Source organism: Xenia sp. Carnegie-2017, unplaced genomic scaffold (assembly GCF_021976095.1).
Source record: "Xenia sp. Carnegie-2017 unplaced genomic scaffold, XeniaSp_v1 HiC_scaffold_21, whole genome shotgun sequence".
NCBI classification, from domain to species: domain Eukaryota; kingdom Metazoa; phylum Cnidaria; class Anthozoa; order Malacalcyonacea; family Xeniidae; genus Xenia; species Xenia sp. Carnegie-2017.
In genome coordinates this window covers 6,912,223-6,928,554 of record NW_025813484.1, presented here as the reverse complement: position 1 = coordinate 6,928,554, position 16,332 = coordinate 6,912,223, and the positions used below count along the sequence as shown (strand labels likewise).

The window sequence follows — 16,332 nt, the reverse complement described above, 5'->3', positions numbered from 1 at the left end:
CAATAAGTTTCTCCTCCATACTCTCTTATTCCTTTTTCAACACTAAATCACCTGTTTCCATTCCTTTTTCAACACCAAGGGACGTTTTGTTCACGATCATAATACAATACACTATAGGCAAGCATTAATGTCGTCACGACAACGAACAAGCGATACAAACAGAGTTACAATTGTTTTTTCATTTTGCCCCACTAATCCCAAACTGCATGAAATTAATGATGGAAAACAATGGTACAGTAAATTGGATGTGTGCCTGATGTTTCCATAAAGATAATTGATGACGGGTTTGGGTAAATAGTCAATTTGTGCAGTGTCTGCAAATGGGGTCGTTTATGTTTTAGTTTTTGTGAGCGTAAATAGGCTCAATTACTTTGCGGACGCTTTGGAAAATTAAATAACCACATCAATCAGTGTACTTTGATGGCGGTTTCATCTTTCCAGTCCGGAGAACTTGCTCCTAGTGGCTATGAGCAAAATCCAAGTGTTTAGCATCTGCTGAAGACTATCTTATTTTTCTGGAGAAAGCGAAGAATTTTTTCAAGTGAAATTTTTGCTATCAGTGAAATAAAACATTTACTGTCAGTCACCTGTGCATATATTTGCTATTCACGATTAGATACAAGCTATTTTGTCGTACATTAAGTACAAATCAATGCTACGCGATTCTCGTGTGAACCACAATTTCAGATGAGCCTCGAGACCACGGTAAACAACATAAATGTGTTAGGCAAATGTGGCGTCTTTGTTATTCATTTTTAAAATGCAATTTATTTCTTGATATTTATATGCATGCGAAATAGATAATGGGACCAGTAAAACGGCCCCCCTGCTTAGTTGGACGGTGTTTTTTGTGCATATACAATAACTTGCTTCGTTATTGTTAGATTGTGTTTACAAAATTGTTTGGCGAACAACAGTTTCTTGGCTAGAGATCAACGCAAACTACAGTGCTCACTTGAACATTTTCTCGTTGGGTAAGTCATATCACTAATTGTTTCATTGATTGACACGTTGTCAATTTGAAACGTGTCCCTGTGAACTGTGAATTATGAAGATGTAACCACTGCATGACGTTTGAAAAGCGGAAAATCCATTTTGCCATACGTTTGTTCTGATGTAATGTCAAAGCCTGATAATTTTTACAGCAATTTAAAATAACCGCTGCCTACTCCTGTTGTCTTTTGCAGTGCGCCATAAGAATAGAAGCTGTCAGAACAGTGAAATTATTGATACGAGTCTTTGTCTAAAATTGACATTACATTCAAACTTAGTTGAATCTCGTAATGTTTCACAAAGCGAACATTCTGTTCCATTCTAAGCATGTCACACGACTAAATGGCAAAGTACGCCAAAATATGAAAGTCGAAACTGTTTCATGTTTCCCTTATATATTGAAACAAATTTATATGTTTTGCCCTAAGAGTTTAGTATTGATGTTTTCGTTAGACCCTTTTCTGTCGTTTGAGCATGCACATTGTGATGAAGAGCTTCGTCAACAAGGATCGGTTTACAAACAGATGATAGCGTGGTTGGCTTGTGGTTTGACATCTGCCACAAGCTACAGCACGTATTATTTTGCAACCTTGAATTTCTAATGATATTCATTTTTGCGGCTCTCTGTGATGGCTTTTAGCAGCGGGAAGTCTTACAATTTCAAATGAGATTGAAAGATGGCAATGGCTCATTTTCATTGGCTTTTGTGCAAGCGCGGCTGCTTGAATATACGTCAAACGTACGCTAATTATTATGATTAAAATGTCACAAACGCCTTTGCGCTGATTGGCTGCAAGATTCGAGGGAGTTTATTTGGTTTGGATTCGTCGTTTTGGCCGCATTCAATTGCTCTGCAGGGGCTTAGTCATTACCTCTCTTTGATCTTCCATCAGCACATGCTTGAGCTAAATGAATAAATCCTGTCCAATGTAAAATAGGTTTTGTAAATTTTAGCTGCCATGAGCTTGTGCACTAATTGAGTCGCACTTAATTGTGATTTCAAAATTGAGGCGAAGGAACGCAGATGAATTGAATGTTTAAACAAATGCAATGTTTACCAAGTTTTGAATAACATTCGCAGTTTGACACCCCCAACACACACACACAAAGGAAGTCAACTTTATAATTTAAAAAACAGAGTCGCTATAAAGATTGACTGTAAATGGGATAAATTTTATGTTTTCACAACGATACGCGTCGGCATTCATCAAGTTTGCATCGTCGTGAATTCGTGTGTAGAGTTGTACAAATGTTTATATGATCCCCACAATTACGGAAACAAGGAAAACTGACAAGCTTGCACCTTGACAGGTTCTAATTGAGCCTGTTCTGGGTGGGGATTGGATTAATCCCCGAGAATAAGATATTTGAAGCTAGTCTCTAGAAACATGAGTATATCAAACAAAATGTCACTTGGTCGTCAGCAGATCACACAGTGAGATATAGGGAATAAAAGTAAGTGTATTGTATGATATGTGGTTGGTATGATAAATACTTGTACTTTTACTATCACAAACTCGCGATCATCTTCTCTATGATGATCTTGATAATAATTATATACACGTGAGGCCTGTATGCTACTTTCTGGTAAATTATAGGATGTGGAAAATTTGAAAGGTGGGTAGCAATAGTCATAAATCAAATCAACCACTCTGCCATGTTATTTGTTAACGCGCTCTACCGTTAGCTCGCTATCGTATACGTATCGCGATTATAGCGGAAAGCAATTCTCAAATTCGTGTGTCAAATCTTGCGAGAGCGATCCTGATTGATTTTGATCGATTACCTTTCTTAACGACTACATTATTAATGCTCTTGCGCGATTAGCAGACCACGTAAAGCGTGTTGCTCGAACGCGTATAGAAATATTAACGCAGACGGATTAATTAATGGAACTTGAGACTCCCAACTAGACATGTTCCTTGGTTATTTGAAGTAATTCACTTGCGCTCTTGTGTACACTCTCAAGCCTCGAGGAATCCTATACGCGTGAGATATTTTCATCTCAGCTTTGCGTGGGTCTATATTGAAAGCTCTTGAGGCGTACTGTTTGTATTTGTTATTTCTACACAAGTGTGACATTCGAAAGCGAATATCTTCGTAGTCCGGTATAATTGTGTGTGGACGGAACCTTACAAAATACGCTGTCTTACGATGCTGACGAGCGACCATTTATGAGCGTTGCTCTCTTGGAAGAAACCGGTTTCGTTTAGAAGAAAGGAAGTTAACAAACAAAGCATATCTGTGGAAATATGGTTTCCTCATCTTGGTAATATATATTCAAGTCATGTGTTTTATACATGTTTTTTCCATTTGAGGGGACTCCAATATAGACCACATTCCAACTACCTATATTTTACTAAAACATTGAAGAAAATCGCGGCTCCGGACATCGCTTCCTGAAAATCCGAAGGAAATGCTTTCATAGCCGATGTGCAAATTGCGCCGTATTAAGCCGACTGCAATCACGCTTATTTTAACACTTGTGATGGGAGTTGATTTTGAATTTTAGTGCAAAAGTAGTGTGCTTATAAGGTATTTGATATTCCATCTTACTCGAGTGGCGCCAAGCGTTCTGGTCAAGTACGACATAAGATGAACACATTTTCAACAACTGTGGTCGCTTTAGCCTCGTGTTGACATACGAGTGGGAAGCACAATAATAATACAATATTGGAATTCCTATTAATGTAGTTGCTTCATTTTAATGGCGCTTTTCGTAAGGTTGACGTGATGTTCTTACTTGGTTTTAGGGGCACCTCTCCTCGTAATCACGTCGACTTAAAAGCGTGATTGTTCGCAAGTGGTTTGGAGAAGACAAAGCTGTCGCTGTGAGTTCTGTAAACAATTGTTAATGGCTATCGCATTGAGCGTATGGTTAGTATGTTCCTTACTGTGGATCATGCGGACATCGATATTGGTTTATTGTGTTGGTAAGAGCGAGTTTTGTAATTTTTGATGTTATTAAGTTTGAAGAGTACGAGCTATAACGTGTTGTATTTGATAAAAATCTTCATGCGACGAAATGAAATGACTTTGACACGGCTTGCGTGAAATATGATCCTCCTGTTTGTTCTCCAGCTACCAGCTATGAGCCATACACGAGAAACACCTTCGACTCGTGATTTTTGTGTATGTTTTATGCGTGCGAAAAGCCTTTGCCAAGCAATTGCTATAATTATACGTTCAATTCCACTTAAAACACCGTTTTAATGTTTTAATGAGCTCCTTTCTGATACAAAAACATTTTTGTGCTATTGCCAATATGTTTTTTTGATTAAAACATATGTTTTGCTGCCTTCGGGCCTTTCTCGCGTCTGTTGCTGAAATTTACATTTTTGCTTTTGAATTTCGACTATTTTTATTGTGAAACTGATCAGAGTCTGCGCCATTTTCTAAAGATTAGTGATAGTACGATTCATCGAATCTTCGATACACTATTCTTCCGTTGCGTGTAAGCAAGATTTATGGACTCTTGACAGGATATGTTCTGCCTCGCATCAAGTTGTTCCGGAAAATCGATAAGACTTTTCATAGCCATGCAGCAGTTCTCTCATTATACTATACCCCTCTTTCCATTTAGAAAGCATGTACCTTAGTATAGCAAGCATAAACTGTATACACAGCAGATATCGACAGGCTGACATCATACCTGCATGAAATCACGTTAGAAGATTTCATGTTTTTTATTGATTTATACGTTCTGGTCATATTTGAGTTGCCATTGAAAATAGTTTGTCTTAGAAGTATAGCAAAGATAAATTTATTGGCGTGAAGATCTAAGCCCAAGAAGTCGATTTGTTTTAGGTTCTTGTCTGCATCTAGTTCAAGTATGCAATTTTTGTCGGCAATTGAAAAAAATACATTTTATACTGTGTATACTCGGCTTAAGTTTCTGTTCAGGATAATGTTGATGAGACTTATAAAACTGTTCATTTATGCATGCTAAAACTATGAATTTAAAGTGTTCGCTAGTTTTAATCATGGCTTAGTTAGATATATGAAGACAACTATGTTTTAAGATCGTGATTTCTAAAGAGTTTTTATGTGAGCGACTGTTTTTATCGATCGTTTGTATAATGACTGTTTGGTATCTTTAAGAATATATATGTTAATGAAGTCTGTAATGAAAAATTATCTCGCCGCAGATCTATGAGGAGAGATAGCAGTCGAGCATATTGTCGAAATTTTGTACACGGAACTTGTTCATTTTAGTATATTGTAGCAATTAATGCATCGAGTTACCCTTAATTAATAGTTATCCTCAATAAAGAACATGAATTATTTTACAATCTTTCTTACATACTTTGTGACAAAAAAAGCACAACTATTACATGTTCTACTTCAAAGACCTCGTGGATGACAATACATGTCAATGCTTGCTATCACGTCTTCGATATCGACTTAAAACTTTTCTAATCTGATTTTTACCGCGGGGTAGGTCGGTCAGCTTCCTTAAAGAAATATTGACAAATGACCGAACGGCGAACTTAAATTCGTGTGTGCGTATGTTAATTTGTTGTATACATACAGTGGACGATAAACTCAATTATGCTCATTTGGAAAAGTTTTGCGTGAGAATATTGTGTATTGTTGTTAATCATATTTTCCATTAGTTCGAAATCCTGTTGTTAAATTGCACTGTACATTGTAATTAAATCGCGTTGCTTTGAATTCGGTCTTTTAAGTGGACGAGTCACCAGCGGAGGTTTTTGTTCTTGCAACGATTTACTAATGCACGCCTTTTCGTGTCTTTCTTAATAACGGGAAACCATTTTAAGTCTTAGGGGTTTTGTTTTCTGGGCTATTTTTAATTTTAATGATTTGTATAGCATGAATGCGCTAAATAATGTTCTTCTTTGTACTTTCTACCGCTTTATAACTACATTTTCTCGCCGTTTTCAGATATTTATAGTCAAGATAGAGAGATGAGTATGTAGCTACATCCTTTTCACATATTTCGAGTGACTTATCTAGAGTGAAGGGAGTAGTTCTCTTTGTATAAGGTCTGGCTACTTTTCTTACTTTTCACATATTTCGAGTGACTTATTTAGAGTGAAGGGAGGAGTAGTTCTCTTTGTATAAGGTCTGGCTACTTTTCTTACTTTTCACATATTTCGAGTGATTTATTTAGAGTGAAGGGAGTAGTTCTCTTTGTATAAGTTCTTGGTACTTTTCATACTTTTCAACTATTTTACATAATATAAATAGTTTCTTATTCCAAAGCCATCATCAGAGATTAAGCTTTTAATATTACTATTATTCAAGTATGGATTGTAAGTCTTATTATAACGGTTCTCTTTATTCTTGTATGTATGTTTATTTGTTTGCCGTTGTATTTATACGCAGTTAGCATAAAGTGTTGGGATATGTTTCTTCACACAACCCAAAATTACTTGAACTGATGACAATCGGTTTTACTAATTTTGTTTATCGAACCTACTCAGCGCACACACTTCTGTCTAAAAAATACTCACTGTAAGTTAGTGTCTGCTTCTTTTCACCCGTTAATTCAAACTAGATTGTGCCTTAATTCATTTTGACGAAAAATCCGTCTGCAAGAACAAAATCTTCACCAGTAAAATTTGAATAAAATCTAGACAATAGATCGCTTATTTGTTGTCCTTTGTAAGTGCAATATTATCTGTAGACATCTTGAAGACGTCCAGCAGCTCAATTGTTTGATTATTCTTTTGTAATGTGCTGTATTTTACAGCGATTTTCCTAATAGCAACGCGGGATTTATTCAACTTAAACAGGCCCCTATCTATAAGAAATACGTATCTCCACATATTTGCTATAGCGTAATCTTATACTTAAATGATTACTTTGTTTCTTAGAAAAACATGATACCAAGGCAGAGTCGTTAATGGTTTAATCCGTTTCACAGACAAAACAAAAAAAATTGATTCATATGAATGTTCTGCCAAACGCATTTTTTGGGCGTTTTAAGTTGTTTGTTCATGACCCGGTATAACTAGTGGGTGCTAAATAAAAACGCAGTGGGCATAAGAACTGAAAGTATTTAAATAGGATTATCACTGCTACTTTATGGGACATCAGTTGCTTTGCTCAGTTGGCTGGCCCAAGCATCTGCTTTGATAACAGAAGTTTATCTAACCTTATTTATGATACTAACGAACAACTATGAAATCATGTAACTTGTCGAGCACGTCTTTTTCTCTTATCGCTGTGTGCTTGTGAGATTTTCATACAGACTGTGACGTATCAAATGGTCAAAGCTTACAACCGTAGCCTTTGTGTATATCTTGATATTTGACTTGCACTAACTTTACCTAGCTAGACATTTCATAACTAAATGTCGAACAAGAAAACTATTTATTTTCGTTATAATGAATCATTTCATCTGTGCATTCGTCACTATTCTACGGAATACATTTCATTATATTACTAGTTGATAGTACGTAGTTGCTTCTTGGAAGAGTGGGGGTTAGCACAGAAGTGAAACACGAAATACAAAGCACGAAAATGAGCAGAATAAAACGCAAGGAAATAGTAATATTAAAAGCTTATAAGAAATTTTTACGTCATGCACATATTTTATTAAGACATCTCAAGCAGCGTTGAATCATATTGGAATTTTTGTATTTAGTGTACATCCTGACCCCATGTTGTTCTGTATAACTATTCACCATTTAGTTGATGTGTCCGATACGGCAACACATCACTCGTCCAACGTGATCTCTCGTCAAATAGTCTTGCGTAATTCGTGTATGTATTGACACACATCTACTCATTACTGTTATCTGATATTTCAGACAGCTGAAGAGGTTTTGAGTTATTCATCTGAGCTTGACAATCAATTTGTATATGCAAGCACAGTTATCTGTCCTCGCTACTTGTACGCACGTTGCTGTTGATAAACTCCTTCACCAGGCATAAAACAATTCATACATTTGTAGCCATTTTTTTTGCGAAGAAATATTTCAATAGGCGAATACACTGTCTTGCTAATCTGTTAATTCTATAGTGTTCAAAGCAAAGCCATTTTCTATGTACGAAGGATGCATTACCCTAACACACATTGTAATCCTATAAAACTATTTCACGTCACAGGAGAATCTTTTAACGAGTTGTGGCAATTACTATTTCCGTCTTTTTGGCACCGGTTAAGCTATTTGATCATGTTATTTTTTGCTCAGGCTCCTTTCTCTAAAACACCGCGGAATTCATTAATTTATGTTATTTTCCTGTGGTTTAAGTCGAAAGAAATCGTCCTATTTTATATGCAATAAAGCGCGTATTCTCGGCGATAAGGCGGAGAAGGATTTCGAAGGAAATGTGAAGAAAAAAACAAATGATTTTTATCCATGGTAAATCCCTTCTTTTTTTATAAGACTGTCTTGAAGCGGTGGTATAGACAAGATTATCAACTTTAACTCTCTCTCTCATCATTATCTATCCTTACAAAAATGAGGCAAAACGACAGATAATAAGTTTTACTCTCCACTATCAATAACTACACCATTCGTCTCCTGAGCAAATCTTTGTCAACTTTGCGCGCGTAACCATTATGATGACGACTTTCATCCTTTTTTTTGTAATGTGAAAAAGTGTTTGGAGTTTTTCACCCTCCCAGCGAGCATGTTTTTAATTACTTTTTGAAACCGGAAACCGGAATGGGAATATGAATCGTTTTATTTTTACTTTCGCTATTCTCGTGTTAAATTATCTTCTTTATTTTAGCTTGATGGATTCAAGCACTTAATAGTTAATTACATCCCTCCTTTCTTGGTATAAATGATTCTTTATTTGATTAACGTATATTGTTTTTCTCCCTTTTTGGCAGATCATGGTTTAAGATATTTAAGTCTTGTTGCATGCCAGTTAGGTGCCGGGCGAGAATCCCTGGAGCGTATGTAGCTAGAATCTCAAATGCAAAAAGAAATAAATGAATTCTATTTACAAAACATTTAAGAAAAATACTATTTTAGTATATGATATAGGGTGTATAAGATCTTTTGATCTCTGACTTTGCATTTACCAAAAATGTCAACAATTGGTTTTGGCTTTTTCTTTCCTTGTGAATCCTCTCCTTGCCATACATCAAACATTTTTCTTATGACTCCTCTCCTTACCATACATCATACATTTATTCATTTGTTACGTTCCACCCCCCCTGATTTGTTTATACGTCTATTCTCTAATGTTGTAGTGCTCCTTCAACTTTTCTCTTTTATTGCGTATAGGCCCGCCAAGATTCAGAGGTAAGCCGCGGACGCATTATAGCGCATATCTCGGCCATTCTGTGAAACTGAAATGTCCAGTCACTGGTACGAGAGATCCAATTGAAAATCGAACGTTGGTTGCTTGGCTCGACAATAATGGAGAGATTATTCAAAACACAAAGAATCATTGGTCAAGATTTCTGATTAGGAACCACAAACATCTGAAGATCGTCAACGTCAAAAAAGAGGATGCCGGGATGTATAATTGTTCTGCTTACAATTCTTACGGAGCAGCTGTTTTGTCGATAAAATTGAAAGTAAAAAGTAAGTACAGTTTTGAACCCGAGATGACTTGTTTTTGGCAAAATGTACGCATTTATCCGATTTGAGAATGTATTTCAAGCGTTTGTGAGATTAATTATCATGGTAAATATTTGATACGTCAATGATTCGCAGATTTATTCTTGAGGAAATCGTCAAGTCATATCGATAAAGCTTTTGGAATTTCTGCAAACTGTAGCTAAACAAGTGAGGTCGTCTGAAATTTGTCAAACTTACATTTTTTGTTTTCTCTCTTGTAGGCACTAGAAAACCTGTCCGAGGTAGGCATACTTTTCCCATTCTTCATGTAGCTAAGATCTTAACTAAAAATATATGAGGAGTGAACGTACTGCAGTGGTGGATTTTTTTGGGGGGAGCGGGGGTTACACAATTGTATTCACTCCTGCAGGTAATAGTGAAAAATAGCACCCTTAAATATCAACATATTAATTTTGTTGACAAAAATAGTTAGTAGTATCCACATTCAATAACAAGTAGGTTTTTTGGATTCTATTATCGAACTTTAGCTGTTCACTTAGACAAGAATCCCTCCCTCCCCCGCAAAAAAAAAGAAAATTGCTGCTAGATCCACCACTGATGTGATGACGTAATGACACGTGTGTTAACGCTTGGCATGTGGGAATATCGTATGTTTTACAGTTTGATAATGAAGTTTTGTTTTGTACGTCTTCAGGCATGCCTCCAAAGTTCAAACAAGTTCCAAAGAATAGAGAAATGTACAAAACTGGTGACACCGCCAAATTGCACTGTCACAGTGAAGGCGATCCCCATCCCAATGTGGAGTGGTTTAAGGATGGAGAATCTTTGGGAGTGAAAAAGAGAACGAGCGTTGAGGCAGATGGATGGACGTTAAATTTGAGATATCTTTCCGTTGGTGATTCAGGAAAATACACATGTCGTGTAAGCAATAATGTAGGCACGATCAACAGAACTTTCAATATCATCGTAAAAGGTTGGTTTATAAATCATGCGTTACAACGTTGTTTAATCATTGAGAGTGCCGGCGTTTGCAACAGGCATGCAAATCGGGGACGTAGGAGCTAGGGGGGTGTTGCTGACGGTCACAATTCATTGAGAGTGCCGGCGTTTCAACAGGCATGCAAATCGGGGACGTAAGAGCTAGGGGGGTGTTGCTGACGGTCACAATTCATTGAGAGTGCCGGCGTTTGCAACAGGCATGCAAATCGGGGACGTAGGAGCTAGGGGGGTGTTGCTGACGGTCACAATTCATTGAGAGTGCCGGCATTTCAACAGGCATGCAAATCGGGGACGTAGGAGCTAGGGGGGTGTTGCTGACGGTCACAATTCATTGATAGTGCCGGCGTTTCAACAGGCATGCAAATTGGGGACGTAGGAGCTAGGGGGGTGTTGCTGGCGGTCACAATTCATTGAGAGTGCCGGCGTTTCAACAGGCATGCAAATTGGGGACGTAGGAGCTAGGGGGGTGTTGCTGGCGGTCACAATTAATTGAGAGTGCCGGCGTTTCAACAGGCATGCAAATTGGGGACGTAGGAGCTAGGGGGGTGTTGCTAGCGGTCACAATTCATTGAGAGTGCCGGCGTTTCAACAGGCATGCAAATTGGGGACGTAGGAGCTAGGGGGGTGTTGCTGACGGTCACAATTCATTGAGAGTGCCGGCGTTTCAACAGGCATGCAAATCGGGGACGTAAGAGCTAGGGGTGTTGCTGACGGTCACAATTCATTGAGAGTGCCAGCGTTTGCAACAGGCATGCAAATCGGGGACGTAGGAGCTAGGGGGGTGTTGCTGACGGTCACAATTCATTGAGAGTGCCGGCATTTCAACAGGCATGCAAATCGGGGACGTAGGAGCTAGGGGGGTGTTGCTGACGGTCACAATTCATTGAGAGTGCCGGCGTTTCAACAGGCATGCAAATTGGGGACGTAGGAGCTAGGGGGGTGTTGCTGGCGGTCACAATTCATTGAGAGTGCCGGCGTTTCAACAGGCATGCAAATTGGGGACGTTAGAGCTAGGGGGGTGTTGCTGGCGGTCACAATTAATTGAGGCCGGCGTTTCAACAGGCATGCAAATTGGGGACGTAGGAGCTAGGGGGGTGTTGCTAGCGGTCACAATTCATTGAGAGTGCCGGCGTTTCAACAGGCATGCAAATTGGGGACGTAGGAGCTAGGGGTGTTGCTGACGGTCACAATTCATTGAGAGTGCCGGCGTTTCAACAGGCATGCAAATCGGGGACGTAAGAGCTAGGGGTGTGCTGACGGTCACAATTCATTGAGAGTGCCGGCGTTTCAACAGGCATGCAAATCGGGGACGTAGGAGCCAGGGGGGTGTTGCTGGCGGTCACAATTCAATTAATGTTCAACTTTAAAACAACTCCCCGAAAATTTCAGCCCGCCTTTGAAATTTTTTATTTTCAGTTACAAAATCGTTCGTTGTACCTACTGTAAAATTATGCTCATGAACAAAATTCACAGCTCTTATAGATCACTGTTAGTCGACCGAAAAGTTTACCCTAATTAACTGTAAATTGACTTTTTCCAGTCGTCTAACCCCTACCCACCCTTAAGACACTCCTATCCCTTGATGCAGAAATTCTTGATCCAAATACAAGTGCGTCAAAAGATGAGAATTATCATTCCAATTCGTTATTCCTCTCAGACTAGCACAAACATCTGTTATTTAAGAAACATTGCACCAATCTGTTCTTGAGTTTTTTCAAATGACTCCTCGGTTGACATAAGCCAGTGCTAACACGAAAAACATCTTTTAGTTCTTTTATAAAATAATAATGAATGCAAACAGATAGATTTAAAACTAATCTTTTAAATTTTCCTTAAGCACTTATTCATTATAGATTTTCGAATTCTCTTTTGATTGTCTTAATTGATTTAATTGGTTGAGCTCAGATCTGCTTTGCACAGGTTAATGCAAACACAGCTATAGACCAATAAGAGCGCGCGTTTTATTATTCTTATTTGATAAAACCCATATTGTAATGATTCTGATTTATAGCACGGCATGAAATAGCAAAATTTTATCGTATTTTCTATTCGTGATTTCGTCCATGGTTACAACAGGGTTATATGAAAATATAATTCCTTGTTTCTTTAAGCGCGATTGCCAAAGCTAGAGATGGAGGAAACGAAAAAACCAGAGCGCGAAGCAATTTTTGGCGACAACGTGAGATATGATTGCAAAGCTACGTCAGCCGGTGATGTAAAAGTTGATTGGATATGGAGAGACGTGAATACTAACAAGTCGCTTGATTTAAAGAAATCGAAGCTGTTCGGTACAAAGTATACAACAAATCTTATTAAAACGTCTCACAACAGTAAGCACTACTATTTTGATTCTCATCTCATCATCAAAAATGTGAGCAAGCAGGATGAAGGAAAGTACATTTGCATTGTAAAAAATGGTCAAAGAAGTTTTAAAGCAATCTATGAACTTCGCGTAAAAGGTAAGCTTTTCGTAAAGACTCCGAGGAGCTGTACAACAACATTGTTACAGAAAGGGGTCAGTGTTACTAAACGATACTTAGAGAAGTGTTTGTACAACATTGTTACAGAAAGGGGTCAGTGTTACTAAACCATACTTAGAGAAGTGTTTGTACAACAACATTGTTACAGAAAAGGGTCAGTGTTACTAAACCATAGTTACAGAAGTGTTAGTGCTACAACATTGTTATAGAAAGGAGTCAGGGTTACTAAAAAATAGTTAGAGAAGTGTTTGTACAACAACATTGTTACACAAAGGGGTCAGGGTTACTAAACAATAGTTAGAGAAGTGTTCGTGCAACAACATTGTTAAAGAAAGGGGTCAGTGTTACTAAACCATAGTTAGAGAAGTGTTCGTGCAACAACATTGTTATAACGAGAAGCGACTATTTATACAACGTTGCAAAGGAATGTCACTACTTTGTTGGAGACTTGGAGTGCAATCAGTATTAGTGAAACGTTGTTAGGAAAGAATCAGTTCCTAATAAAAATATTGTTCCACGGTGTAGTTAAGTCGATCAATACCATATAAGATCAAGTGCAGCGATAGCCAAACTTTTATTGTCGGAAAGTTATATTGTAATCGTGTTTCGCTCTTTTTCAGGAGTTTAAACAGGAAATATTTAGACAACTGTCTGAGTCTTAATAGTCAAATTTGTGTTGTTGTTTTTTGTTAGACTCATTTCTCGTCAAAACTCCACCAGCTGATGATGTAGCGAACGAGGAAACGGAAGAGGAATTATCCGTTTGGCTTGTGATTCTGATCGCGATATCTTTCCTCTTGTCAATGATACTTGTGGGTGTTTTTATTCTATACTGTAGAAAACAGCGTAAGCATCTCGAGAAACAGTACGTTCAGGAATACAAACCACGAGACCTGTTACAGCAGTATGCGGAACCACGTGGTAAACCGCTATCTTCTTGCTTTACTGAGATGTATTCGGCAAATGAAAGAACATTAGAACAAAAAAAATTAAGCTCAAATACTCCAAGAACTTATCCTAATTTGACGGCAGATAGACATCGTAATCTCTTTGACAGTGAATGTTACGCGCAAGTGGAAGAAAATTGTTTCTCGGAAAATTCACTTCCTGCATTAGATTCTAGTTTGTTTGTCGAGGAGAAAACTCCAACTTGCACTAACTTATCGTCATTGTTGGACAATGATGAAAGGCAAGGTCCTTCTTCACTTATTGACTCTCCTCGTAACAAGAATCCACAAAGATCAAAAGAATCTATTGTATGAAATTTATTTACAGAGAATTTTGTGATTATTTATATCTATTGGATGGCATGCATTGCCGACAGTCGATGATTGCTTTGTTGGTCGTAGAATGATCGTCGAAGGTCGCCAATGCAGAGAAACAGACTTAAGTGTGTTTAACTGCGAAGTTGGTGTGGCTATTCGAAATTTGTTAGTTTCGGTCTGTTTATTTAAACTTTGAGTTAACCAAACATGAGTTCAAGATATTTCTTTCAAATTGCTCATGTCGATACTCTTTTGTCAATAGCATCAAACACGGAACTGCTTTAAAAAATCATGGATCTTTTCCCAATTAAAGCGATTGAACAGTTTTAAAAACTGAATTTATTAGTTTTGTGTGGAACGATTGTGTATATAAAAACATAGTGTGTATAAAAATAACATTGTATAAAATATATTTAACAGTAATTGTATGTACGTGAATGCACTTTGGAAAAGAAGAATAAGATAGAGCAACGAGAGCATTTCAAATCATAAAACTTTGTCTATTGAAGAGCATCGTGAGTGATTTCTTTTTTACTCTGAGACATATTTTCGTGCTTTTTATGTTTCAATCTTGCAATATGATTGGTTGCCAAGAAAGAGTGACTACTAGACACAAAGGTAGATACAAAGGTAGACATAAAGGTAGACATAACGGTAGACATAAAGATAGACACAAAGGTAGACACAAAGGTAGACATAAACGTAGACATAAAGGTAGACACAAAGGTAGACACAAAGGTAGACATAAAGGTAGACATAAAGGTAGATATAAAGGTAGACATAAAGATAGACACAAAGCTAGACATAAAGGTAGACATAAAGATAGACACAAAGGTAGACACAAAGGTAGACATAAAGGTAGATATAAAGGTAGATATAAAGGTAGACATAAAGATAGACACAAAGGTAGACACAAAGGTAGACATAAAGGTAGATATAAAGGTAGATATAAAGGTAGACATAAAGATAGACACAAAGGTAGACACAAAGGTAGACATAAAGGTAGATATAAACTCAAGAGCAAACAGAACGCCCTGAGTGGCATTTAAAAAAGTTATTATTTCATTAGTTTAACTCTGAATGGACAGCATCAACTTCAACAATCTTGCATAGAGTGAAGAAAAAAAAATATGTTAGCTGAGTCTAAACAGACAAGACTGCATTAGATTACCTTGATTACCACATTGATTACATTTGAAATGATGAAATTATTTGAAATGACTATAAAATGATTTGAATCTTAAAAAGACAACTCCAATGAAATGGTAAGTGGAAACTTCTTTGCAGAAACCAAATTCTTTCGGAGATCTATATTAATATTATATTTATTATTATGTATGATGATAAAAAATATGGTAAATATGTCGTCTACATTTTTGTCTACCTTTATGCCAACCTTTATGTCTACCTTTGTGTCTGCCTTTATGTCTACCTTTGTGTCTACCTTTGTGTCTACCTTCTACAAAGAGACGACATAAACGACATTTTGAATTTCGAAAAGACCACATGAACGTCTTTTGAAAACACAACATGTTTAAATATAGATTGTAAAAAATAAGTCTGAACTGACTAGTAAGAAAAGGTAGACAAAGGTATGCATAAAGATGGACATAAAGGTAGACAAAAAAGGTAGACAAAAAATGGATACGAAGGTGGACACAAATGTAGACAAAAACCGCATTGGCTATATTGATTACATTGACTATATTTGAAATGATGACACTCAAGACATGGCAAGATTTTAAAATGACAAAAAGACTTGAATAGACAACTCCGACGAACTCGTAAGTGGATACTGTTCTGTAGGAGCCATATGCTTTTGTAGTAATCATTACAATATAATCATGCAAGATGGTAAAAAATATGTTATTTATGTTTGAACAGACAAGTTAAAAACTCCCAGGGCCATTAAATTGACTGCGAACATGCGCGTTGTTGTTTTGATTCACCACATGGCAATGTCTGAGATTGTGCATACTTAATTGGTCTTCCTCCTTTCTGTTATAACATTTATTCTTCAACAGTGTTAGAATTGAACAGCTATAATGATAGTGACGAAGAACAAAATAAACACAGTATTAAATG

General features: G+C 37.2%; 1 protein-coding gene across 4 annotated transcripts; it reads left to right on the top strand.

Moving 5' to 3' along the window:
- Positions 1 to 505: 505 nt before the first annotated feature.
- On the top strand, positions 506 to 14,755 carry LOC124444414 (fibroblast growth factor receptor-like 1). 4 transcript variants are annotated; one of them, XM_046995037.1, is made up of 8 exons: positions 506 to 705; positions 885 to 974; positions 3,747 to 3,926; positions 9,204 to 9,506; positions 9,764 to 9,784; positions 10,198 to 10,476; positions 12,614 to 12,961; positions 13,676 to 14,755. In XM_046995037.1, the coding sequence occupies exons 3-8, from the start codon at positions 3,848 to 3,850 to the stop codon at positions 14,242 to 14,244; spliced, it is 1,599 nt and encodes a 532-aa protein (XP_046850993.1). In that variant the 5' UTR covers positions 506 to 705; positions 885 to 974; positions 3,747 to 3,847; the 3' UTR covers positions 14,245 to 14,755. The 4 variants fall into 4 exon arrangements, with proteins under 4 accessions (XP_046850993.1, XP_046850992.1, XP_046850994.1 ...); XM_046995036.1 differs by lacking the exons at positions 506 to 705; positions 885 to 974 and adding an exon at positions 2,002 to 2,448; XM_046995038.1 differs by lacking the exons at positions 506 to 705; positions 885 to 974 and adding an exon at positions 2,556 to 2,610.
- The last annotated feature ends 1,577 nt before the right edge of the window (positions 14,756 to 16,332 follow it).